Genomic DNA, 27,805 nt, shown 5'->3' with positions numbered 1-27,805 from the left:
GACTCCACCGAAAAAAACAAATCGAGGCGACTGTTTGGAAGCGCCTCCTTTTAGATGTCAACAAGGAATGTGCATGGATCCTGAATGGTAGCTCTTAGCAGCAGTTGGTGCTTAAGACGATCGGAAAACAGCTTGTAGAAGAAATAACCTGGATCTGTCCTTTAGTGCCAGGGTGGTCAGGTAGGCAGCTGAACTCCTCTGGGTGTGTCTCCCTTTAGCTTGTTATCAAGCTAACGTTAGCTAGTTATTAAACGGCGACTAAACCTGGTTATATCTAGCAAGTTATGTTGAAAGCAGCCTTTTATTACCGCCTAATGGCGACATTATGCTAGTTAATTCTAAAGGGCTAACTCAGGCATATTAAATCCACTAGAGTAACTAAGTTCGACCTTCTTTATATATCCTGAACAATAAAGTTTATACATAATGAAGCATCAATCCTTTTAGCTAGGCAACTACAGTGCCTTGCTTAATTATTTATTACTTTAACTCATTTTTAGCTTTAAAAAAAAAACACAAAGTGTATGTTTTTAGGGCTTGGAAAGTAACAAGTATCTTTAAAACAAGCAAAAAAAAGCTAAAAAAGTTTAATTTCATTTGTCCATTAGCCCCTTTTCTCAGATACCCTTAAATAAACTGAGTGGACCTGCCTTAGATCTCTATATCTCAGCATAAGGAGGGTTGTTAAACTACATCAGAGAGCATTTAGCATCCTTAAGACCATCAATCAACACAAACAGGTCAGAGCTAAAGCTGTAAAAGCAGATATGGGTATTTAAGGAATATCTAAAGCATTAAATATCCTACAGACCACATTTTGATCCCTCATTTTAAAATGACAAGAATACTCCCAACATGTTTATCTCACCTCTTTAATTCACTTTCCTTTATTGAGAACAACACCCTGTTAACATTGTGTTTTTTTTTTGACAACTTATTTATCCTCTTCTTTTTTACCCCAGATATACCCTTTAACCCAAGACAGATGTGGATTGATTGATACGTCTGTCGTCAAGTCTCACAATATCCATGTGTATAATCTTCCTGAAGTTTGATCCTCGGCCTGCATCCAAAAATGCCTACAGGTAAGGCAGGAAGTAAAATAAAATCCCCAATGGTTTAATGTAAAAATGGCCGAATAGAAATGTGCTGTTAACCAGAGGAGGCTGGGCCTCCTTCTTAGTTACCCTGGAATGACTAAACCAATTCATTATGTGCCCACAAATCATGTTTAACTATTAATACGCTTTTAAGATGCTTCAAAGTAAGGCTTCATGTCTTAATGCGCTTTGGCGCAGCTGTCTGATCAATGCAGGATATATCAGCCAGCAAGCTATAGAAGCTGAGTAACTGAAGGGTTTGTTTATATTTGTTATTGTGTAATAATATTCCAATAGTATATCATTTATTTATTGGGAGGAGCTTCTACTGATCCTGGCAGGAAGTTTAGTCCTGTAACTTTTCAAAATAGGAAATCCAACCGGTTACCATTTTTTTTTTCCCCACATGAAGTCGATTTAAGCTCTAAAATATCCTCCCTGGTCTTTCTGGAGATGGAAAAGCATTTTGGATCTGAGAATGGCCAGAATGAAGCAGACAGTAGACATTATAGATTTCAGGGGAAATCAGCAGAATTACAGTCGAGGGTGATGCGTCAGAAATCATCATTCTCATTTTTAAAGTCGTAGGGAAACCGTATTTAATTGTCAAATCATTCTGGCTTAAACATGTATAGAAAAGTACTCTTTATCAGACGATATTGTCCCAAAATTTAGCAAATTTATATAAAAAAAAAAATTAATTCTGTCTTAGAATCTGTGGGTTTTATGCAGGCCAGTTAGTTATACGTCAGCCTGAACACCTAAATTCAGCCAATCAATCAAATGTTTTCTTGATTCATATATTGCAGGTAATATATGCAACAGTTGAAATAAGAATTATTCAGTTTACCATTGAGTTCCGTCCCAGTGTTCGCAGGGATGGACCTCTGTGTCTTCGGCAGGCGTAGAGCTAACAGAACTGGCAGTGTTGTGAGGCAAGGGCTCAAACATGTACGGCTTTCAGCCTTCTACACCAAACCAAGCTTCTGCCGCCCTGGCGTCCTCTTCCACATCAACTCCATTCCCACTTTCCTCCTCTAAATAAAACTGATGACGGAGGAGACTCATCCATGACCTCCAACAAAAAAACTCTCCTCCTCTTGTATGTTTCCGCTGTCCATAGCGTTCCTTGACCGTGTTGTTTCTAAGTCACCAATTTAGAGGTACTTGGTCCCAATGGAATTTCCCATTGGGAACCTACTAGCACTAAGTTGCTAACTGGTTAGCAAGATGCTTCCGACAATCCGGCCACAACAAAACTTTCTTGCAAACATTCTGCCACAACAATCCCGCCCCCTTGATAAACAACCAATCACATTCAATCACATTATTAACTTGTGTAAAGTCGTGCACCACTCGGGAGAATTCGAAAATGCAACAGTTGGAAAGGCCGCTTCCCTACGACTTTAAAGTTGCAACCTAGATACAACAGAGAAGGAGACATAGATAGACACATTTGTACAGAACAGCAGATGAAGAAACTGCATTCATATTCTGTTTGTTATAACTCTACGGGTTTCTGGACATAGTCAGAAATGTAAAAAGTTTAGGAAGGACATCTGAATTTGAACACCATTAAGGGATTAGTGTTACTCTCTTTAGATTTATCAGCATCTATCTGCTGTTTTTCTTTAAGCAGAACGTAACACAGAGATCAGACATCACTGCTGGGATAGCTTAACCTTGGCAAACAGGCCAGCAGTACAACTCCAGGACAAGAAAGTAGAAAAAGATGGAAAGAATTGAAAGTAATGCCTCAGCTAGCTTGCTCTTGGTTGGAGAAAAGATGTCTGGATGGTGGGCAAAGACAGGAAATATATCTTCCTTAAAAATGGTTTTCTTTTTTTAAGATAAGAGATATTTTAATCCCATTTTTTTCCTAGCCTCTCTGTTGAGTCTGTCAGAAACACAATAGCTGGAGCACGGCTGCTTAAACAGGAAAAGGTAAATAGAAGCCGACTTGCTGGAGGACGCTGTTCCTTCCAGAAATAATGAGAAAGGAAGTTGCTGCCAGCAGTATATCTGTGCCAGGGGTGAGACTCAACAGAGATGGAGCCAACAGGCATTGTGACACAAAACAAGCAGAAGGTTCCAGAGTGAGAATCAGCACAATCCCTGAAGGCAGGCAAAAAAAAAACAGCAAATGACCTGATAGCTTGGTAATCCGAACAGTAATTGGTCGTATACTGTAGTCTGGGCTGATCCAGCATTGACCTAATTCTGAAGTTAAGGCACTTTATTTTATTTATCAGTTGGTGTTTTTTTTTGTCTTTATTCATTCATGATTAAAGGAGGCATTTAAAATACAGCCTGGAAGAGATTTTAGTTGCCTGCATCTCTACAGTACATACAATGCCAGAAGCATTGTATGTAGAGATGCAACGTAATGAAAATCTGGGCTGATACTGATATTGATATTTCCATTATCAATGGAATTATTGATTCCATTTTGAAGGTGGACTTTCTCACTTCAAAATAGATTCAAACTACTTTTTACCCACTGATCACAGCAAATATAGCTGCCATTGTTACAGGCAAAGAAAGGATAGGTTAGCTCCGCCCAACGCGCATCAGGCCCACTTTTCCACCGCGCAGCCGGAGCAGCAAAGATGCCTTAGAACTACACTTGTAAAAGCATGTAAAAGAATTGGAGTGAAACTTTAGATTTTATGTTTTTTATATTTTTTTTTTCTCAAATTTGTCTTTTTTTTTACTTTTGTTCAAAATGAAGTAGCTTCAATTTTATTTATTCAAATGTTTTTTTTTTTGTTGTTGTTGTTTTTTCAAAATACATTCTTTTCAAATTGCTTTTTTCCAAATCACATTCTCCTCACATCTGGGCCCGGGCTTTCCTCTAAAAAAAAAAAAAGATCCTTTTATTTGGTCGATGTCCGTGTCAAGAGAGAGCATTTATGTTTGGCTTAAAGAAGAGAATGTGATCTCTAAAACACAATTTCAAAAGATTCTGATCAATAAAACTCGTTCTTAAAAAAAAGGAAATCTGAAACTATAACATCCGTATAAAAAAAACTTTTCTTAAAAAATAAATAAAAATATAATGAGAAAAATAAAATCAGAGGAAACAGCAAAGCTGCTTTCAAAGTCTTTTCTTTAAAGAAGTTTTTCAATGTTTAAATGGCATGCATTTTCTTCATATTTCCATTTTCTGAAAAGGTATTGCATGAAACTAAATTCAATCCATTCCTGAAACATTATCTAGTAACAGATCAATTCCAGGTGTTTTCTTCACTCCTATTCTTCCCAGCACCCGGTTATGCAGTCATGTGCTCGGTGAATCCAGATTGGTACCATGCGAGGGCATCACCTGTGGAAAATAGTCAAGTTATGCCTTTACTGGTTACTTAATCCGGGTTTCCGCGGGTCATTAAAAATCATTTAGTCATTAAATAATAATTTTTTTAAATGAAGGCCCGAATTGGCGTTAAAACTCATTAAATGTGATTATTGTGGCATTTAAAATGCTTTATATAAAAAAAAGTTTCTAAAAACAATTTCGTCAGATATATCGTGATATATTTGCGCGGAACTGCTTCCTGTTGATCGTAAAGCCGTATGTTCGAAAAAGAAGCTCGAGATGGAGAAAAAGCTAGAAATAGGGGAAAATGCTAATTTCAACAAAAGTGGCTGGAAATCGAGGAATTGCAGCCTGTCGACGGTAATGAGGAAGAAGGAATTTGCCATGTATATATGAGAGTCATGGGTACTTGTTAAGAGCATTAAAAAGCATTAAATTGGAGTTACCTATTGCTGTATAAACCCTATTAATACTCCAAAGAAACCATGATTGATGAGGGTTTTACCAAGCAGGTAGTGGATAGAGTTGCTTTAAGTTCTCCCTGCTGCCTTCTGGGAAGAGACCCGGAAGCATCCGATGCAGGTCCTGCAGATTCCAGAACAGTTTCCTCCCCACTGACTGCTGAATGCTGTATGAAATGGGGTTAAAAAAGAAAAAGCGCTGAATTTGGAACCTGTAAATCATATAACAGTCTTATGTTTACATTTGATCACTGCTGCACTTTATAAACGGAAATGTTTTGAGAGCTGTACTGAACTAATTTTCTTTTTTATAGACTCTGTGTTTACATGACAATGAAGTCTGCCTTAGTCTAAAGTCTAAGATGAATTAGAGGTGTAAGCCAGGACTTCCTGTCCAACATCAGTGTCTGACCTCACAAGTCCTTTTTCTAGGAGAAAGTCACAAGAAAGTTCTCTAAACACACAAAACTAGAGGGATTTGCAGCTATTCATAGCAGCACAGATTGGGTCGACCCAAAATGAAACGGTTTGGATTTAGAGAAGAACGAGGAGCAAACTCTTTTAGGAGTACAATGTATATTCTTGGCTTTTATTTGTTTGGGATTTGATCATGTGTTTTCAATTAAAGTTTCAGATGAGATAATTATGAAATTCTAATTATTAAAATATAATATAGCCCAACTAAAGAAAGTAAAATAAGTGGCTCCTTTCAGTAGGAGGGCTACAAGCAGTCGGTGTGGGCTATGGTGCAGTACGGAGACCTTGTTTAGCGTATTCCCCTCAGAGGGAGGTGGTGAACGCTCTGCCTGGATAAAGTCCCCCCCCCCCGTCCCTGCCTGAGGAAAGGACGGCAGAGGTGTGCTGTGACTACTAGCTGGGACCTGGGGAAAGGTGAAATGCATGTCCTCACATATTTATGTTTAGTCTATATATAGGAGATTATTTGCAGGAAGGACTTTTTGTCTTTGCAGATTGCAGAAAAATAAAGAATAATCAGCATTTTTAAAAACTAATTTGCAGGTTTATTAGTTTCAACTATTAAACCCTCACAGTACAACATGAGTAAAAATGTTTCTGCAGGAGTTAAATGGTTTCATAATCAGCTTAAATGACTCAGTTATTACCCACACGCTGTTATTTCTTTATCTGGAAATCCCATTTCTGCCCTGTATTGTTTTCCCCCTGATTTGGCAAGTTTTCTCCACAAAACTTATTCCCCAAACAGCCAAGCAGCTCTCGGAGGTGATCGTGACTTTCTCCCCGACACAGTAGAGTTATGCTGCATGTTCCGAATCCAAGGAAAAAATAAATAAGTGTTAAACCAGCCAGAAAAAAGAAAACAGTAGCTTCCTCTTATATAGCTTTTGTAATAGCCCTGTTTAAACAGCTCTCCTTTCTTTTGAGGCGCATTTTGAACTGATGATATAATTAGGATGGTTTTCAGTTTGGTGGTTTTAGGCACAAATACTTCAATTGTTTCCAGTTTATGGAAATCGGCCTGATGAACGAGCAAACTCTACATCAAACCTTTGTTATTTATTCAACAAAAACTACCCTAAAAGCAAGAAACATTAAATATTCTTTCACTGCCTGCAAGTTAGAAAGAATCAGTCCTACCCTGGTAGATTCTGTAATCTGTGGTCCTTTATTGGGTTGTCTTTTTTCAACTATATTTCTTTTTTCTCAATAAATATGTATTAGGGTTTCATCATAGTAACTCTCTATGTTTGAACCTTTTCCATCCTTGGCTGCTTTTTAGACAAACTGCATTTAAAAGTACTACAATACTGATAGACAGTCTGATAGGGATGCGAGTCATCGATTAATGAGTTAATCTGAAGTTGGTTCATCTTACTTATTTGATCAAATACTCAAATAAGTGGCTGTTTTTTCTAAATAGAAAAATTTTTCCCTGGTTTCAAGCTGATCTTTCAATAACACAAAGAGCTAAATTGTTTAGTTTTTTTCCAATGTGCTGAATTAAAAATATATTATGGGGCTGCTTAGTGAGGCAGTGGGTAGCACAAGAAGGTTCTGGGTTCAATTCCCGGCCCGGGGTCTTTCTGCATGGAGTTTGCATGTGCTCCCTGAGCAGGCGTAGGTTCTCTCTGGGTACTCCGGCTTCCTCCCACAGTCCAAAAGCATGACTGTTAGGTTATTTGGCCTCTATAAAGTCCCCTTAGGTGTGAGTGTGTGTGTGAATCGTTGTTTGTCCTGTTTGTCTCTGTGTTGCCCTGCGATGGACTGGCGACCTGTCCAGGGTGTACCCCGCCTCTCACCCGTAGACTGCTGGAGATAGGCACCGGTACCCCTCGCGACCCCACTTGGGATTAAGCGTGTCAGAAAATGGGTGGATGGAAAAATATATTGCATCATTATATTATGAGGATGTATTGCATGATCTGTATTAAATGCTGACTGGATTAACTGAAACATGATTTCTTATACTTTATTAATCATATTTATAAGATATAAAAAACTGAAACCTATTATATTACAGAGTTTTAAAAAAAAGTTGAAACACTTCTGATTTCCAATAAACAGAGACATGTTGTTGAAGATTATGCAAATTGAAATGGACGAAGGGGTCCACCCCTTGGCAATGGGGATCGTTTGGCTTCTTTTGTTTGCATGAAATGCCCCATAAGTTTCTGAAACCGGGGTCGTTATAGGGAATTGTTGGCCTGGCTGAATAGGCGAGGACTTCTGCCTTTGAGTCAATGAGTCGATGCAATCAACTGGTTTTCCTCAGATAGAAAACTTTGAATCAATTTGACTGTATGATCTGGTGAACTGGAAAGTTCCTTGAGATGACATGTGTTGTGAATTGGCGCTATAGAAATAAACTGAATTGAATTGGATTTTTGAATAAATATCTTCCAAAGATATTTTCGGTAAACAGAAAGCTTTTGCTAATCCTTCACCCTACTAGCACCTCCCAGTTCTTCGTTTTGAAATGCATCCAGATCTCCAGGGCTATGTTCAGTGTGCTCAGATGACTCATTTGTAATAATGCCTTTCTGAGTTTAAAGTAAAGAAAATAAATTCTGGGCTATCAGGAAAACTCAATGCATCTGCAGTATAAATAAGTTCACCAGAGTGGCTCTCCTCTTGTAAAAACTGCGAGGGATGTCTCACAAAACCTCTGTTTGCTGAACAGAAAAGAATAAACGTTAGCTGAATTCCAGCTTTGTTTTGATCCTCCTCTGTTTCCCATCGCGCTGCAACCGGATACAGCTGGCTGCCTGACACTGTGAATAGAGATGCTTCCATGGGATCTACCCCTTAGGAACCAGGAGCAGATGCTCTACCCTATGTAGCTTCATTAGTGTTTGCTTTGTTTCCAGTAGCAGTGGTGGCTCACATGGTGTGGTTGCGAGAGGCTGTCATTAGCCTTTGATGAACCCCTATTACCATAGTTTGGTCTTTTTTTTCAGCTACTATCCTTTAGGATTTATCAGCGGACCTCAGGTTAGCTCAGGCATAACATTCAGCTGGTGTTTAGTTTTTGAAATATGGAGTAAGATGACCATCTATAAAGATATATGCACAGAATATTTGAATTTTTTAAATGTAAGTCAATAAGTAGCAATGGATTTAAGGTTTGTATTTGTTCCTTTTTTTTCCCAGCTCGTACAAACATAGATATGACATCAGATGTTTCATCTGCGGGAATAAAAGCCTATTAGGTTTGAATACAAGTTAAAAGTTTACAACAATACAAATACCAATTTACATATATACAAATCTACAACCCTCAATAAGGCTGTTACACTCCTTACCAGTTGTTGGTGGTTAATAGGGCTGTGTTATCAATATTGATTAAAGAAAGATTCAGGTTTTCCCCAAATGTTTACCAGCTATGCTGTAATTTAAGCCGATATGCTCAAGTTTCATGACTGTACCGGCCACTAAAATGTTTTTTTTAAAACACGTATCTCCTTTTTTTGCATACAGGCGTGAGAGAAGTGCTTTAAAAAGTGAATCCTGTGCTATTCAGATTTTTTTCATTGACTTGGACTCATCCTGAGTGTTTGCAGGTGAACATGTCAGCAAACAGAGAGCAACCTTTAAATCTATCACTGCTTAGAGTGATAGATTGCCTATTCTTAGCCAATCAAAAATAGACAGAGGTGTCAAGTTACAAAGTACAAATACTTCTTTACCTTATTTATGTAGCAATTCTGTCTATCTATACTTTATTGGAGTCATTTTTTGGGACAACTTTTTACTTCTACTCCTTGGATTTTTTTTTTCTTTTGCAGCTATCTCTACTTTCTACTCCTTACATTTTCAAAATAAAGTCATTAGTTTTGTTTCATTTAAGCTCATGTTCGTTTTTGCCTGTTGGTTAAGAAAAAAAATAAAAAAAAACATCAAAATAATTTGTTTTATTCAGACAATTAGGGCCTGAACCGTAAATCCTTCCATTTCAGGGAAAACTCCTACATCCTACACCACTGTCGCACCAAATTGTTTTTCACCACATACCAAAAATTATATTTTCCTGATGATGCAAATTTAGATTTGAAACTGTTACCATTAGTTATAAAATTAAGAAAATTAAGTCTTAAGGAAATTATCTTCCAGAATTGTAGAAAAATGTTCCTGTCAAAGGCTAGTGCAGTAAAGCATCTTCATTAACATTTTCCTGCATTATTTTTAGTTTTATACTTTAAGTAGTTATAAAAATGGTATTTTTACATGAGTAAAAAAACTGAAGTTAAAACAATAGGATTTCTACTTCTACTTTAGTAATAAAAATGAATATGTTTAACAGCTCTGAAAATAGAAAATCACATCAGTACAGAAAAAAGAAAAAGTAAAAAAAAAAACAGGTATTCTTTTTTTGTGGTAAAGGCTCTTGGATGTTTGCTATTTTAGAAACTCATTGAATAAATACCATGGTGTGGTAACATCTGTTTGTCGCTGGACTCAATGATCCTGCTCCATAGATGCCCTAAAAGGTTTAGCCTCACTGGAAGTGACATAATTTGGAGCGTCATCCAATCAGGGCTCTACTTTCTCCCTGCTTACCTCAACAGACCGAGACTGAAACTTTAACAGACAGATTAATGCTGCTCAATAGCGGAGGGGAAATTGCGTCTGAGAGCGGAATAAACAGCCGATTAATACTGATGAAATGAGGCGCATTTTAGGGCATATTTAATGCAGTTTGATAACTACACTTATGAAGTCTGACAATGCATATTTTACCCAAAAATGTAATTAAATTTACAGGGGAGGATGTTGTGCATTTATTCCCCAAGAAAATTAAATTAGAAAATAGATGGGATTACCTGTTAGAATTGACTAAAAGCTCTAACTTAATTGCTTTAGTTACATGTATTTGAATGAAGAATACATGAATACATGAAAAAATCTCCACACTGTTTACATTTGATCACTGCTGCACTTTATGGAATGGAAATGTTCACTTACTGTTTACAAAACCAAATTTAGTACAGCTTTTCAGACACTCTGTGTATACAAAACAACAATAAAAGTTGCCTAAGCCTAACTCTCTATGGAAGTCTAAGTCTTAATTGTAAAGCGAATCACTTTACCTGTGATTTTCACTTAAAACAATAATTTCTGAACATGGGATTTATTTATTTCTTTTTATATATTTATTTATTTTCCAACTTTTATTGTCATTACACTGTCACAAGTGCAGAACAACGAAATTAACCCTCTACATTTAACCCATCCCTGTGGGGAGCTGTGGGCTGCCACTGTGCGGCACCCGGGGAGCGGTGTGGCGTTTAAGGGTCTTTTGCTCAGGGACAAAGAGTGGCAGTCTGATTTATTCTGCAATATTCTCATATTTCTCTTAAAAAGCTTTTATGCAGATTTAACAGTAATGCTGGTTAAAGTACATCCACTGTGGGGGGCATGCTAGTAGTGCGTAAAGGCTGGAGCTGCATAGTCAATCGTTTCTGACATAAACATAATGGCCTCATTACTCACTGTGTGTGTCTGAATGATAACAAAGGTCAAAGTTCAGCGCTGTGCTTAACCTGCTTGCACACTCTGCCAATCCCATTCAAAAGATTTATTGCAAACCCGTTCACATGTCCGTTCAGACTGTTCACATCACCATTCATCCATTTATATCTGTGCTGCAGTCATGGTGTGTTTGTAAAGTCCAACAGAGAATAAAAGGACTCGTCAGTAGTGGTTATTTACTCCACAAGATCTTTAAATAATCAATAGAAACATTCATTTTGGCATACATTTTAGATCCCTTTCCTATCTAAATGTGATGTTTCTCTGTTACAATCATATCTCTGTGTCTAATACGTGTTTGACATATAAATTTAGCCCAACAAATTAGAAAACTGAAGTTTAATTAATAATTCCTTTGTCTTAACAATGAATCTTGAAAATGTGTTTATTTCACCTCAAGTTCAGTCAAAATTGTTTCTAAATAGATAATGGGCTAAGAAAGAGGGGATGTGTGCTTTATTTTTGCAGGCAATCTGGGTGAAAGGAAAACATGTCATGATGTGATATTTTGCAACCAGTTGCAATCTCATATCTCCCCCTTAGAGACTGAACTTTTCCCTCTAACCCCATTAAACTTTGCGGGGGTCGCCTCAGGCGTGCTCTCTGTGCGACAGTGACCAACACAATCATAATGGCTGACTTGTGACAGATGCTGGTCGAGGAATGGGATGCCTTCCAAAGCCAGTGGTCAGCGTGGTGAGGCGGTGCAAAGCTCATGTGGCGGTTTCTAAACACACACTAAAGAGCCCGCTGTTTGTTAAGGGATTAAATTATTCAACTGCTAATGTCTTTGATTAATCCAATCCAGAAAGCTACAGCTAACACAGGTCAACGGCAGAATGAGATACATTTTCTCATACATGTGACAGAATTTTAAGGAAATCAACAGTTTCTTTTGGTTTTCAACTAAATTAGATTAATTTTCATATGATGATAAAATTTAATTATGGAAATATGGAAAATTTTAGTTTGACTTGATATATAAACTTAATTAAGTTTGACCAAATCTGTTAAAATAACTCCCCTGGCTTCTCTATTCCTCTCCTCAGGCTGATTTTGGCTGCAAACAGAGATGAGTTTTACAACAGACCGTCCAAAGCTGCAGACTTCTGGGGGACCAACAATGAAATCCTCAGCGGTAAGTCGGTGCAGTCCAGTCGGTGCATTACAGTCGGTGCATTACAGTCGGTGCATTACAGTCGCTGCAGTCCAGTCGGTGCATTGCAGTCGCTGCTGTCCAGTCGGTGCAGTACATTCAGTGCAGTGCAGTCGGTTCAGTGCAGTCGGTGCATTACAGTTGTTGCAGTGCAGTCGGTGCATTACCATCGGTGCATTACCGTTGGTGCAGTGCAGTCGGTGCATTGCAGTTGCTCCAGTGCAGTCGGTGCATTACAGTCGGTGCATTACAGTCGCTGCTGTCCAGTCGCTGCATTGCAGTCGCTGCTGTCCAGTCGGTGCAGTACATTCGGTGCAGTGCAGTCGGTTAAGTGCAGTCGGTGCATTACAGTTGTTGCAGTGCAGTCGGTGCATTACCGTTGGTGCAGTACAATCGGTTCAGTACAGTCGGTGCAGTGCAGTCGGTGCAGTGCAGTGGGTGCATTACAGGTGCTCCAGTGCAGTCGGTGCATTACAGTTGTTCCAGTGCAGTCGGTGCATTACCATCGGTGCATTACCGTTGCTCCAGTGCAGTCGGTGCATTACAGGTGCTCCAGTGCAGTCGGTGCATTACAGTTGCTCCAGTGCAGTCGGTGCATTACAGTCGCTGCAGTCCAGTCGGTGCATTAAAGTCAGTGCAGTGCAGTCGGTGCATTACAGTTGTTCCAGTGCAGTCGGTGCATTACCGTTGGTGCAGTGCAGTCGGTGCATTGCAGTTGCTCCAGTGCAGTAAGTGCATTGCAGTTGCTCCAGTGCAGTAAGTGCATTGCAGTTGCTCCAGTGCAGTAAGTGCATTGCAGTTGCTCCAGTGTAGTCGGTGCATTACAGGTGCGCCAGTGCAGTTGCTCCAGTGCAGTTGGTGCATTGCAGTTGCTCCAGTGCAGTCGGTGCATTACAGTCGGTGCAGTGCAGTCGGTGCAGTCCAGTCAGTGCATTAAAGTCGGTGCAGTCCAGTCGGTGCAGTACAGCTGAATCTTGCAGGATTTTGATCGCCATGTTGTAGCCTTTTATCACTGACCACCTTTACATTCCTTACTAATTGGCTTCCAATAATCAAGGCAGAGTTTGTCCTTAACTTTTCTCTGTAGTTTTCTTCCAATTGCCACCCACATTAACTTAAACTGTATTCAATTTACAGGTCCCTGGTGCACTTTTCAGACAAATAGAGAAAATCAATCATTTTCAGATTCTTTTTTTTATTATTGTATTTTATTTCTTTTTTCCTCCTGCATAAGAAGGAAACACAGACATAACCTCGTTGTTCATCAATCTCCTCTCGCCGCTTTGATAGAGGGGTCAGGACTCCACCAGCGGCTCCGTAATTGATGCCTGTTTTTATGCGATGTGACAGGAATAAATGGCCCTGCCTTATCTGTAGGGTTGGCGCAAGGGTGGGGGAGACACCCAGGAGGAGACAGACCATGAAGGGAAATAAGTAATAGCTCCCAGGGGGATCTGTGCAGCTATTTACCCCCCAGAGGACTGGGACCATTTAGCTCTCAGTGGAGAGGAGCTGTCTTAATTGATCAACAGGAAGGCTGCAGACAGACTCACCTTTAATAGGACAAAGTGGAGAAGAGGAATCCAGAAAGATAGAAGCTAATTGATTGGTGGGCTGACTGTGTTTCATTCAAGGGTACAAATTTCCTCAATATACTTGTGTTATTACTTGTCTAGTTTTTATTAATTGGTCTGTACTACACATAAAAACATACAGTATTTAAGGCCAAATTAAGATGATTTTCAAACTTTGTTTAAAGCTAAACAAGCTTCACTTGTTTAAATTGTTGTTTTTAATTTTATTAAAATGAAACCAAAAATGTATGATTTGGTTTTAATAAAAAAGTGTCTACTAAAGCAGGGATGCACAAATTGCAGGTTTCTGACCAATTACATTACCAACTTTTTTCATAGGTTTATATTCGGGCTGAAACAATTAATTGGATTAATCTTGATTAATCAATTATTGAAATAATTGTAAATGAATTTAGTAATTGATTTATAGTTAACTGGAGTGTAGAGACTCTAAAACGTGTCTTAAGCTGACAGTGTTACCCATTTAGAGCAGCAATTATAAATAAAATGTAAAACAAGATATAAAAACATGTAGCATTTAAGAAAAAATTATTTTTCGTCTGTCGATATGCTCTATCCAGAACTTAGACATAAAAAGATTTACGTTTCACCTGGTTTAATTTAGCAAAAAAAATCTTCTTTAATTAACCTTTTGCTGTCTGAAAATTAATCAATTAATTTTTCCGTGTTGATCAGATCTTAATGATGGACAGTATGTGAAATAAAATTATTATAAAATCCTCATTAGGAGACTGCAGATTAAATATTCTACTAATCCCTCCCACCAGGTCTGGACCAAGAGTATGGGAAAGAAGGAGGATCGTGGCTGGGAATCAGCAAATGGGGAAAGCTGGCGGCCATCACAAACTACATGGAAGGACATCCGAACCCTAATGCACAAGGAAGAGGTTAGCCTGCCTTAGCAGAATCATTACATCTACTGAGTACATATCAACTGCTGTGCCGCAAAGCTCCTGTTAACCAGCATGTGTCATTTAGAGGCTCTATGGACATCATCAGATGTCCCAACAGGAATTCTTTGGGCCCTGAAACCAATCCGATCCATTTGAGATTGAACTTTAGCTTATGCCAACTTCCTCTCTAATGCTAGAATAAAATACTGATGCGTATATGTTTGGAGCTCACTAGCATGTGGTATTAAACAAAACATTTAGTCAGTTTTATGTCCCTATTGTGTGACCATGTTTAGGTTACACACCAGTGATGTTCAGGTAGGTTTAATATTCCTTAGCTTACAGCAGTCGGTATAATGTCCCATCATTAGTTTCTGCATCTGCCGGATCAGGTTATACCGGCTAAGAAAGCTACTTCTGCATCAGTTGAAACATGCATCACTTTAGGAGGTAAAATATCTACCAGATTAAATGCAAAGATTGTAAGGCTTCTGTGAGCCTCCTTGCTATTGGTTATTTTTTATTGTCGAGCAGTTATGTGATGCGCTAAGCAAATGTTAGCATGCTTACTCCAGAAATATTAAATATCAAAATTGAATGACCAGTATTTCAGGTGCTGTTTCTCAGACTGTTGGGGAGTTGCAATTAAAGTACTGTTTCAGTTATTTACAGTGAAAGAAATGATAATATATACAGTAGAATGTATACATTACCATTCAAAAATTATTTTTTTCAAATTATTATGATTAGAAAGTGAAAAAGCTTTCCTTTACTGCAAAAACAATCTAGAAATAAGTCAACGTTTCTTAAATTAAGTGTATTAACCCTTCATTTGAGTAGGTAAATAAGATGATTTGCCGATGGAATCAGTATTTTTACTTTTGAAATAAGATGATTAGCTGATAATACACTTGACATATAAAATCTTATTTTAAATGTAAATTTCTTTATTCCATTGGAAAAGTGTCTACCTTACCTCCTCAATTCCTGAACAAATGCACTTATTATAAGAAAAAATGACTTATTTCGATTTTCTTCGGTGTTCCTTTCTTCATTTTCACTGCTTTTTCTTTTAAAAACCATCAAAAGCGCCATATTAATCCAAAAAATGTGAAAGCTTTTTATATACATGAAGGAATGACTTTAAATAGTTCAATTCTATTTCAGTTTAATTCAGTTTATTTACATGGCGCCAGTTCACAACACACATCATCTCAAGGCACTTTACAGTCCACCAAATCATACAGTCAAATTGATTTAAATTTTTCTATCTGAGGAAAACCAGTTGATTGCATCGACTCATTGACTCTTCAGCAATCCCTCACACTAAGCATGCTTGTAGCAACAGTGGAGAGGAAAAACTCCCTTTTAACAGGAAGAAACCTCCAGCAGAACCAGGCTCAGTGTGAGCGGCCATCTGCTGAGGCCGACTGGGGTTCAAGGAGACAGAAGCAGAGATACAAAAAGCAACTGTAAAAGGCGGCCCGGCCCTAGAAACAGGCAGCCAGTCAGACGAGCTACAAGCCAGCTACCACTAGTCAACAACACAACAAACAGGACTACACTGGAAAACAGGCCGATCTCCAACATCTACAAACAAAGGTGTTGATGGCAGCAGCACAGCTGATCTTTCCAGAATGGTGTCAGTTGTGCAAAAGTACAAGAAATAATTTCCAGCAGTCAGCGGATTTATTGTCACATAGATCTACAGATGTTTATGAAAAGGCTGGCACTGGTCTGATGAACGTTACGTCATTTCATTGGTGTCTTTTATCCCTGTGGTCCCTTAATCCTGGTCCTTATGTATCACTCCCCAGTATGTTTCAGGTTTCCCCTCACTACCACTACCCTGACTTGTATAACAGTTCTATTAACAGATTTCTGAAACACTTGATGGCTGCAGAGGCGGTCATAGAACCATTTGAATCAGGTGAGCTGCAACAGAGAGAAATCTAAAGCTTGCAGTGCAGGAGGACTTGAGGAGCAGGTTTAAGAACTATTATTTTAGGCCATAGTCTTTTCCAATCATTAAATTCTTCCTCTATGCTTCCACATGTATGTATGCCCTCAAATAAATCCCAAATCCTCAGTCTTTCACAGGGAATTTTATCATTAAACCTTTCAGATTATCAATTGAAATGAGCATGGCCTGCACACTACAAAAATGTATCTAACTTATCTATTAAGTAAATTTTTTGGCAGTGTAATACAGTTTTTTCACTGATGATTTTTTTTTTATTAAGTCTATGGCTGAAATTAAATAACAATGTAAACCAACTATAGAGACCTAGAGCTGAGATTTTTCTCATACCTAGCTGGACATCATTACTGAATGCATTTGCAGATCTCTGCACAGGTCCCCCTTGAAAATGAGATCCAGATCTCAACAGGGTTTACCTGGTTAAATAAAGGAAATTGAAAAAAAAAAGAAAAAAAAAATATATATATATATATTGTCATTTATTGGCTGTGGTAGTCTGGAATGAAATGATTATTTCCTTTGCTTTTACTTTTCAGGGTTTCTCGTATCTAACTACCTTATGGATAAGGATGTGGACAGCTACTCCTACCTGAAGAAGGTGTCTGCAGAAGGCCACATGTACAACGGCTTCAACCTCATTACAGCTGAGTTCAAGTGAGGGAAACGTTTCCTTCCTCTCCTCTAGAGATCAACCATTACAGATTGTTTTGACATCAGTCTAACCAACCCCAGACATGTGCTGCAGATGTTTTGGGGATGATTCTTGACAAAAATGATTACAAAATGCTAAATAAGTCACAGTTGAGTAAAAAAAAAAAATGAATGATACATTTAATGAAAAATTAACAAAGGTTGGCAAACGCATGTGCTTTGAATTGGATGCAGGTATCATACCATATTGATACCGAAAACAAATCTAGTATCAACCAAAAATATAGGCCTGTTGATGTATTCAGCGCTCTCTAATTGTCATAGGATGGAATATATCTCTATGGTCATAAAAATATTAGGACTGCTTTTTTTTCTTCTATCAATAATGACTGATCCTTTTGACCCGATTCATTCATGCATTTGATCCATTAGTGCGTTCAGCAGGCAGACCTTGAGATAAGGCAATCTTTTGATTTGTTGATGTGTCTTTTTGTTCAAATTGAGGCTTGAGTTACATTTATTGTTCTCAGTTTTATTATGTAAATTCAAATAATTAAAAGTTTGTTCAGTGAACGCTAAGCTAGCACAGCAGGAAGTCCCTGTAGTCAGCTGAGTATCACTACCTGCCAGGGAAAGGCTGGGCGCTGGGTTCAAATGCACCACAATAGCTTCCTGAAGGGTAAGAAAGGAAAGAGAGGGAGGATTCAGTGAGGAGTTTGGTGTCAGGAGGTGTGCTTCCTGCTAACATGGCCTCTAGCTGGATATGAACTGATAGAGTTGTTTTTTGCAGCTTGTTAATTCATTTCATTTTAATTCTTTCATGAACACATCTCCAGTTCCACCCAGCGGATCTGTGGACGGATGCTAATTTTCCTTACACCTTATGTAATAGAACCTGTGCAGAAATTACTCGTACTGAGAACATTTAGAAAAGAAAAACAAAGAACTGCTGCTTATCCTTAGGTTTAGCTGCTCCCGCTTGTTTTCCTGTCCTTTTATGTAAAAAAAAAAAAAAAATCTGTTCTGACCCTGACAGCTGCTTTTCCTGCAGAAAGAGAAGGAAAGCCTTCATCTTTTAAATAAGCACCAACATTAGCGAATTATGTCTTTCCTGCTGCAGAGCCCTGCAGCGCTGGAGAAGGATGTTTATTCCCCTAATCAATAAGGCGTCACATGGAAAGACAATGCCTCTACGTTATATTAGCATTTACAGGATTTCTTAGTATTTTTCTGGATCTGCTTGATTTAAAATGCAGCAACAGTTTGAGTTCTTTTGAAATGGAACTTTCTGGGCATTTTGGTTTAAAGGCTTTCTACCTAATATGGAAAGATATCTATTTATTGTTTGCATAAAGTTTGAATTTCCGCTTAAAATCACTTTAAATCAGAATTTCTATCCATGTTGGATTATATCCGTGGCAACATTCAAGAAGCTAAAACCATAAATATTCTAATGGCAGTCTTCAATATTTTAATCCTCCATATTGTTCACCATTTTTTCTGACTGATAACTTTCTATTTTTATTTCCATTTTAACTGATAATTGCTGCAGAGTAAAAATTATATTTTCCTCCGCTGTTTAGGTGCTGAGAAATAATTCCCTTTATCTTCTTCCAGGTTGAGAGCGGCTGGTTTAGACTTTTAATGTTAGAGATTAGCTGAACCTTATTGCCTAAAAGCATTTATTTTACTTGCTGGCAGAAACTTGCTTCAGCTGAAATAGAAACATCTTTGTGCTGCAAATAAAACGCATTCCAGAGTATTGGATTGGATGAACTCTATGAATGTTAGAGGAAGCTCTTCAATGATTGTTTTAGGATCCTTTTCTTCTTTTAAAGAGCTTTATAGCATTGAAAATTCCTTTTTGAAAGCACAAAGCACTGCCTCTTCATAGAAACTATTCGTTGATCGCTGCATATTTCTAAATTCTCTTTTAGATTTTTTAAATGAAACAAAATTAACACATTAAATTCACTTTGATTTCAAAGAAGAGAATTTAAAAGATCATACAATAAAAACTTAAAGGTCTTTGAAGTCATTGTTTCATGCAGGAAACTCAATGTTGGGCAGTAATCTATCTACTCAACTTTTCTCAAAAAGATTTTTTATCCACTGTATGATTCCGTATTCATATTGATGAAGCACCACATGACACCAGCAGAAGCGATGAAGCTTTGCAGAAATGCGACAGGCAAGCATCACATTTCATAGAGATGTGACCTCGTGGTTTTATGGTGCATTAAAAGGTCCTGAGAACGACATCTGATGGCTTTAGAAACCAAAAATGAGAAGAATCTGTGAATTATAGCAGTGGACCAAGTAAATGTGGAGCTTTGCAGAAGTCTTCTATCTGTTGTTAGCATTTTATGTTATATGCAAACATGGATTAGCTGTAACTAGGAAGGAACTTTTTTATTTTTATAGAAAAAAACCCTGAAGATTTGCATCTATTGGACTCTAACTGCAGTACTTGCTGTAAGCCTCTTGGTCAGACGTGTAGAGAGAAAGTCAGATTGGATGGAGAACATCTTTGTTTATATTTTTAAAGTTTAGTAACATATTTTAAGTTGTTTTTTTTTTTTTTTTTTTGTCTGGCTGGACTTCAATCGTGTCAGTCTAACTAAGAATAACATTTAATCTAATTGCTGTGGCTCTATGTTCAGGGTCAATGTTCTGTAGCCATCAATTTACTCATCAACCGGTCTAGATTCCCCGACCCTCGGCATTATAATACCAACACCCCGGCTTTTACAGCTCGTCTGTATTTGTAGATGTAGTCGATGATTCTTCAGAGAGCTTTTTGACCTTGCCTAAAAGCCTGACCATCATTGTCTGTGCCGAAAGCCCGTCCACGCCTCTCCAGGCAACTGCACCACAGCTGGCGATTGGCAAATTGCTCTACAGCCTCAACATAGAGGGCTCTTCATTAGAGCAGCTCCAGGCCAGAATACCGATTACCTCGCTGCCTGAGGTCTCAGAAAAAGGGACTTTTTTTTTCTCACTCGTCCCTCTTCGCTGTCTCTCTGCGCCCAGTAGCCCTGATCCCCTGCTGCTCCCTCATCTCTGCTCAAATCAACCCAAAGCCCTGCTGATGAGGCCCTCGATATTCCAGCCACTTATACATAGCAGAAATGGCCTCTCTCTCCATAAATCCTTCAGCTGCTTCCTCCTCTGTCAATTTGACTCACAGCACAGACATGAGGGTCTTTAGTTCAGGTCAAAATGCAGAGAACAAAGCTACAATCTCCTCCTTTTTGCATGTTTGCTGTTGATTTTAAGTAGTTTTTTTTTCTTTTATGTCCCTTCAGGTTTATTGCATGGCTAATGCCGATGCCTGGTCGTATCAGTGTGTGCTATCGCTCGTGTCGACCCCCGTCTACCGCTGCTGTGTTCACCGTCACCATAGGAACACAGACAGTGTTGTTTATTTATGATGTTTAGCCGGCTCTGGGTACAAGAAACAATATTAAGGACGGGAGATTGCTGTTGTCAGAAGGATTTTGTAATGTCAGTTGGCGGCTATGAGATTTGCTCTGTCTGTCTGCTGTTTTCTTCTCTGACACATTTCTCTGCCTTTAGAACATGCTCCCCTCAGAAGTGTTCGATTCGCTTTTGTCAGGCTATGCTGCTGTATTTACCTCGGTGCAATGTGCTTTTGCTGATATTGAAGCTCATGGCTGGATGCTGGTCATTTTTTTTCTTTTTCAAATTCTGTTTTTTATAGTTTTGCAGGTTTTCTATCAAACTTTTTTTTAGGTTAAAAAGTAACAGGAGTTGTTGCACCTGTTATATGTCAAGTTGTACATGAAAACCATTTGTTCCTGTTGATGAATTAAAGTAATCGCCTGTAGATTTCTGTGAGCAGACTGTTTCTATGCAGTTTTTTTTAATTGTTCATCTCAGCAAGAAATGGCTACTCGTGACCAGAACTGTCATCTGAGTGGCTAGAGCTGCACCACCACTCTGATGAATGCATCTAATGAAATCCAGCAGTTCTGAGCAGATTAATCAATTATTAAAATAATCATTAACTAATTTAGTTATCAATTAATCATTAACTGGAGTAAAGAGACTTTAAAACATGCCGTTAGCTGACAGGTCAACCCGCTCAGAGCAGTAATTATATATAAAAATTGTAAAACAAATAATCAAACATTTTGTATTTAAGAAAAAAAAAAAGTTTCCATCCATCAAAATGCTCCATCCAGAACGCCTTAAGTGGAAAAAAAAATTTTTCACCTGGTTTATTCATCACAAATCTTCTTTAAGGAACCTTTGGCTATCCAATAATCATTTCATCGAAATAGATTTTGACAGATTAAGTTTGCAAAATCGATTAATCTAATCAAAATCGTTAGTTGCAGCCCTACATCTTGGGCTAAAACACCCATCCATCCATTTTCCATCACGCTTTATCCCTGCTCAGGTCACAAGGGGTGCTGGTGCCTGTCTCCAGCTGTCAATGGGCGAGAGGCGGGGTACACCCTGGACAGGTCGCTAGTCTGTCGGAAGGCAACACAGAGACAAACATACACACTCACACATTTGCATCTAAGGAGAGTTCAGAGAATATAATTAACCTAACAGTCATGTTTTTAAGCTGTGGGAGGAAGCCGGAGTACCCGGAGAGAACCCACGTATGCTCAGAGAGAATATGCACCTCCATGCAGAAAGAATGGAACCAATAACCTTCTTGCTGCAAGGTAACAGTGCTACCTACTGCTCCACTGAGCAACCCAGGGCTGAAACAATTAATCGGATTATTGTTATTAACAATTATTGATATAACCATCAACTAAAATGGCCTGTGAATCAAATGTACACACACACTCATGGAACAGTGCTGGCATTAGATGTTGAAGCAGTGTTGCACCGTGTTTCAGACTGACTGACTGATGCCACAGCTACGGCTGCCATGAAACCACATCAAAAAGTTCTCCGGCCTTCTAGTTCAAAGGGATCTGGTCATAAATTATGATTCTCCCTGCTGTACTAAATCTGTGACAGGTGCCCTTGATGTAGGGAAGATTTTTCTAAATGAATTCATTCACTACGACAAACCAGTCCAAAAGATGCTCCACTGTGGCTAAATGCTGTTGTGCCTCTTTGAAACCTGCCATTAGTTCACCCCCAACATTTATAATCCTACCGTACTCTTATCCTCTACTTCTTCTTTGTCATACAAGCGTATTGATTCCAGTTTTCTAACTTGTAGTGCAACATCATGTTGGTTTTATCATCGCCGTGCTTTCAGCAGACACCTACTGCATTACCTCCACCTAGACGTTGATACGTCTACTTGTCTAATTTTCTGTTATACTGTGTCCCATCTAGAGCCAAACAAGACATGGTGTGTTACTATGGCAACAAAGGCAGCTCTGAACCCATCCGTCTGAATCCAGGTCTGCGTTTTTTTTGTTTTTTTTTATTACGGTTGCTGTAGAAACCATTCATTTCCAATCCACCTCTGCTCCTGGCCTCTGGCCCGTTCATGTTTGCCTTGACATTTCTGTTGGTGTCGCTCTCACTTTGGGTTATTTGTTGGAGCACATGACAAAAGGACACCAGAGGACTATTGGTTGACACAGTGTGGATTTTTTTTGTGTTGTGCTTGTTTCTCCTTAGCAGGGATCTATGGCTTAAGTAATTCGCTCTTGGATACCCCGTGGAAGAAGCTGCTGAAAGGCAAGCAGCACTTCACCAGCATCGTCAGCGACCAGTCCCTGTCCTGCGACGGTCTCGTCCAAGAGCTGCTCAACGTGCTTAATAATGAGGAGCTGTGGGTGACCAACACACAACAAACGCACAGCATGAAAAACACTGAAAAAAGTTTAAAACGTTGTGTTGTTTTTGTTAAAGGAAAAGTCCAGTCAGCAGGGAATGATCAAAGGATCATTATCTGTACCTAACACTAATATGTTTGCGGTGATTTAATGAATTTAGCTGTGATCAGTAAAAAAATAAAACAAATTTTCATCGGATTCACCGAGTCTGGGAGCGGCCATTTTTGCCCAAATAAAGTAACACCTCACTCCTGACATCTTCCGGCAGTGATGTCACGGTGTGGTAAGCCTAGCGCCATTCTCCCCGCTTCGCAAACTACTAAACACATCTGCAATCAACAACAATTATTTAAGATTTCCAGAGGACTTCACCATTAAAAAGTGCGAAAGACGGTGTTGTCAAAAGTACACATATTTGTTACTTAAGTAGAAGTATAGATACGGCAGTTTAAAAACACTCTGGTAAAAGTTGAAGTATCAACTTGACCTCTTTACTCAAGTAAAAGTGAAAAAGTATGTGCTCCAAAAACTACTTAAAGTATAAAGTAACCTTTAACAAAAACAGCCAGATGCCACTATATGAACTGAAAGCTCAATTTTTCAACTATTTTGAAAAATTCTTTGAGATAGGGCCAATGATGATGGAGGTCTTGTTGGTCTCCGATTATCTTTTTCTGAATCCGACATTCTAGCATGGCATAGACAATTCACATTAGCAGTTTAAAGAACACCTGTTTGCTTCTGACGATTTCCTTTAGCTAACCAATGAGTGTTTGCATTATATGACTCATCCAATTACACTAGTTTTCACTAGATGTGGATGGCGCCAATGATCTGCATTGGATGGCGCACATGAGGTGAAATAAATACTTATAAACATTAAACCGAAGCCAAGAGTAACAAGTAAGGTTTGTTTTAAAAATGTAAGGAATAGAAAGAAAAGATACTTGTGTGAAAATATAATGAGTAAAAGTAAGAAGTAGAAAGAAAAATAAGTAATGGAGTAAAGTATAGATACCTAAAAAGTGTACTTAAGTACAGTAACAAAGTATTTGTACTTTGTTTCTTGACACCTCTGACGAGAGCTATAGTTAAACTGACAATGCCCACGTGCATGGCAGTTGGATGTTGTAATACATCGGGTAAAAGTAAAAAAAAAAATTCTTATTTCATCTTTCCGATTCCTGATGCTCCATGGACGGATTCGTTGTTGGATTGCCAACTTGAAGAGGGAGGATTTGCCATGGAACGCCAGAGAAAACACATGTAATATGTAGCCAACATTTCAAAGAAGAATGTTTTCAAGATGACTTGGATAATAGCGCGTTATGACAAACACCAGACACAGCATCAATACCGCACTGTGACATCACAAACCGGTAGTTGGCAGTAGTATTCTTTGACAAACATGGATGCCTCCAGTAAAGCACATTCAAATGAAAATTACTCTTAATTAAAAACACTTATCATTTATTGAACAATATGTAATAAATACTTTCAGAAGTTTGAATTCTGAATATGACCGGACTTTTCCTTTAATTGTCAAACGTTTGAAGCATTACGTTTTTTTGTTTGTCTTTTTTGTAGTATGTAGAACAATTATCAAGTGAAGGTAAAAAAAAAAATAATCCTTCACTTAGAGTTTTTTTTCTGTTTGGTCATTTTGCTTCATAGAAACACACCTGATCCAATTCAAGAGAAGCAGGGTGACGGTTACAGCCAGTCCATGATCCAGGCTCTGTCGGCCGTATGTGTCCGCTCTCCTCATTATGGCACAAGGTCAGTGTCTCCTCCCTTTGACAAATCTCTCTATTTTTCCTCCTACTTTTTTTCCAACCCTGCTATGATGGGACTGACTGCAGGATCTCTTGTTCCCTGCAGTGAGTCTCTGGAGCAGGAGTGTCCAGACTATAACCCATTTTTAGGGGATGTTTTGCGGTCCATGCATTCAGTTCAGGAACATTACAAAACTGACTGATCTATTAATTTCTAGTCAGCATTTCTTCCCCATATGCTGTAATTTTCCTTGATGTTGCTTATAACTCTTGATTAAAAACTTCAGAAATCCTGTTACTTTCTTTTAAACAGGCAAAGGTGTATATTTATATTTCAGATCAACAGGTACTAGAGGGTTCTTTCTCACATTATAATATTCCACGTTCTGTTTTTCAGCTTTTTTATTGTCATTACACTGTCACAGGCACAGAACAACGAAATGAACTCTCTGCATCTTAACCCATCCACTTGGTGTAGCAGTGGGCTGCCATTCTTTAGCGCCCGGGGAGCAGTGCGGGGTTAAGGGTTTTGCTCCCAGAGTGGCAGTCTTTGGGAGTGGGGCTTGAACTCAAAACTTCTTGATTCCAAGCTCTATGCCCTACCCACTAGGCCACTCTCAGCTGCCGTTACTAATCAACATTAAAAAATTTAAAATTGAAAAAATATATATAATTTAAAAACATTTTAATACAGTTTTTATTTGAAATTTCTTCACACAAAGCAAAAAGGATTGAAAAAGTGGTTTTAGGTCAGAAGCCAGAGTGTTCATACACCTCGGAATTCAGTGACAGAAAAAAAGTGATGTATAAATGTGAGTGGAAGGTAAATTATTCGTTTTTTTAAAGTGTGTTTTTATTATTTTTTTAAAGAACATTGCAAGATTCAATTTTCAATTTGCTTCAATTGCAGAAGTTGTTCTAAAGACAATATTTCATAAGAACTGGAGCAACTCAGTAAGCACACAGACGGTTCATAGAACCATTGCTTGTTAGGATTATTTTAGTGATGATTTGACATTAAATCTAAAAATCTATGACAATAAATAAATAATGCAGTTCCTTGAGTTTGTTAACCCTAAATCAAGCTGTTTTATAAAGGTTTGCATGGGGATAAACAATGTAAAAAAGGAACATAGCACCCAATAAAGTTTAGCATAATGCTTTATGATCCAACCCTGCTTTAAAGGAATAGTACACCCAAAACATGATTAGCCTTCATTTTCTACTCACCCCCATGCTGTACAACACTCTGGAGTACTTTTTTGATATCTCAAATGCATCTGGAGATCTGGGAGGCTTCTTGCTGTCTGCTGACATTCAAATAATGGAGGTCTATGGTGCCCGAGGCAGAAAGGTCCATAAAAGTCCACAAAAAACGTGTCAATATTCCTCCATACTGCACGTCCAATGTATTCCAAGAGGGTAGCGTCCAGAATTTACTCGAAACGAAGTCATTTAGAATGTTTTTAGAGCATAAACAGTAGTGTATAGCAGCGGCCCCCAACCACCAGGTCATTTGGTACCGGGCCGCACAGAAGAAAAAAAATAAAATAAAAAAAAATTATTTATTTTTTTTTTATTTTGAAAAATATAATAAATTGCGGTATTCTCTCCCAGTTACATCAGTCGGTGCATCTGTGGCTCTTGACACAGGTTAATTCAGTTCAAGACTCATCCTATCTATAAAGTCAGAATTCTGAGAAAACAGTCAGAATTCTAAAATTAAAGTCAGAATTCTGAGGAAAAAAGTCAGAGTTCTGGGAAAAAAGTCAGAATTTGGAGAAAAAAGTCAGAATTCTGAGGAAAAAAGTCAGAGTTCTGGGAAAAAAGTCAGAATTTGGAGAAAAAAGTCAGAATTCTGACTTTTTTTATTGTTAAAATTCAGCCAGAATTCTGAGAAAAAAGTCAGAATTCTGAGATTAAAGTCAGAATTCTTAATTTTTTTCCCATAATAAACTGAAATAAAATTTAAAAATCAGTTAACTTTTTTTTTTTCCCAGTGGCCCTAATTCTCTTCCGTAACTTTGTGCTCCTGACATGAAAACATATAGAAATAAATTTAGTTGTGTTTTTATAATAAACTATTTCTGTACGGTGTGATCCCTGCCTGATCATTATTGGGTGACGTAATTTGTCTTTCTTCTTCTTTTCCAGGACCAACACAATAATCCTGATAGATGCAGAGGGGAACGTCACCTTCACAGAGCGCACAATGATCGACTTTGACACAAGCAAATGGAGCACCAATTCCTTTCGGTTCAACCTCCAGGCATGAAGACGAGTTAGAGGAGACCAACTCTGTGCCTTTTCTGCAACAGCTTTTCCTCCGTCGGCCAATCGACTGCAGCTGCTCTTCCCAGAAAGACTGGCCTGTAGCTGCAAACATGAACTACCTGTCATCAATTTAATTTAAAATGCTTCTTTAAAAACAGCTGTAATAATCTAGAGAGAAAATGCCAAAGGACAATAACATTTTTATGAATAAAATTGTTTTATCTACATGTCACAGAACACACTTGTTTGGATGCGGGAATGTCTAACCTGCTGTTTTCTGGTTATCATAAAATCTTCATGAAAACATTGAATCTGTTTGGAGTCAGATTTTCTAACCTTAAATAAAACAACAATTCTTTCAGTTTTAGGACTAAATGTTAAAAGTGTTGTTTATTGATGGATTTATTACATTAGATTAGATTACATTAGCGTATTCAAGCCATCTTAGGGAATCCAAAAACAAAAGATTTTGAATGCAAGTTGTTTCAGGTGATAATCGTTTGCCATTGTCTGTTGTTTATGGGTGAATTTCCAACTATTTGACAAGTTAAACGCTTCATCCAAACACTCAAGCTACCGAATGGTTGAAAATGTTTTCGTTCAAATTAGTTTCACTAATTGTGGAGTCATTTCTAAATTCCAAATGATAAAATGTGATTTTTAAGAAGTTGGTATCTCGCATCAAAGGACCTATTTTAGTTTTTCTTCAGCATAAAAAGTGTTTTACAGGCTATGAAAGCAACAGGGATAATTCCACTCAAACCGAACCCATCAGAGTTGATCTCCACTGTTTTTGGGAAATCTTTGAAAC

At 38.2% G+C, this 27,805-nt stretch overlaps 1 protein-coding gene across 2 annotated transcripts; it reads left to right on the top strand.

Moving 5' to 3' along the window:
• Nucleotides 1-27,805, top strand: tango2 (transport and golgi organization 2 homolog). Of its 2 annotated transcripts, none has more exons than XM_015382996.1 (9): nt 1-180; nt 963-1,085; nt 11,936-12,024; nt 14,405-14,524; nt 17,048-17,165; nt 22,497-22,564; nt 22,788-22,941; nt 24,620-24,724; nt 26,875-27,805. In XM_015382996.1, the coding sequence occupies exons 2-9, from the start codon at nt 1,030-1,032 to the stop codon at nt 26,993-26,995; spliced, it is 831 nt and encodes a 276-aa protein (XP_015238482.1). In that variant the 5' UTR covers nt 1-180; nt 963-1,029; the 3' UTR covers nt 26,996-27,805. The 2 variants fall into 2 exon arrangements, with proteins under 2 accessions (XP_015238482.1, XP_015238483.1); XM_015382997.1 differs by having other exon boundaries at nt 2-180; nt 22,791-22,941; nt 26,875-27,801.

Source organism: Cyprinodon variegatus, unplaced genomic scaffold (assembly GCF_000732505.1).
Source record: "Cyprinodon variegatus isolate N-32 unplaced genomic scaffold, C_variegatus-1.0 Scaffold273, whole genome shotgun sequence".
Classification (NCBI taxonomy): Eukaryota; Metazoa; Chordata; class Actinopteri; order Cyprinodontiformes; family Cyprinodontidae; genus Cyprinodon; species Cyprinodon variegatus.
Note: the sequence above shows the minus strand (reverse complement) of the source record. Positions and strands in the feature narration are given on the sequence as shown.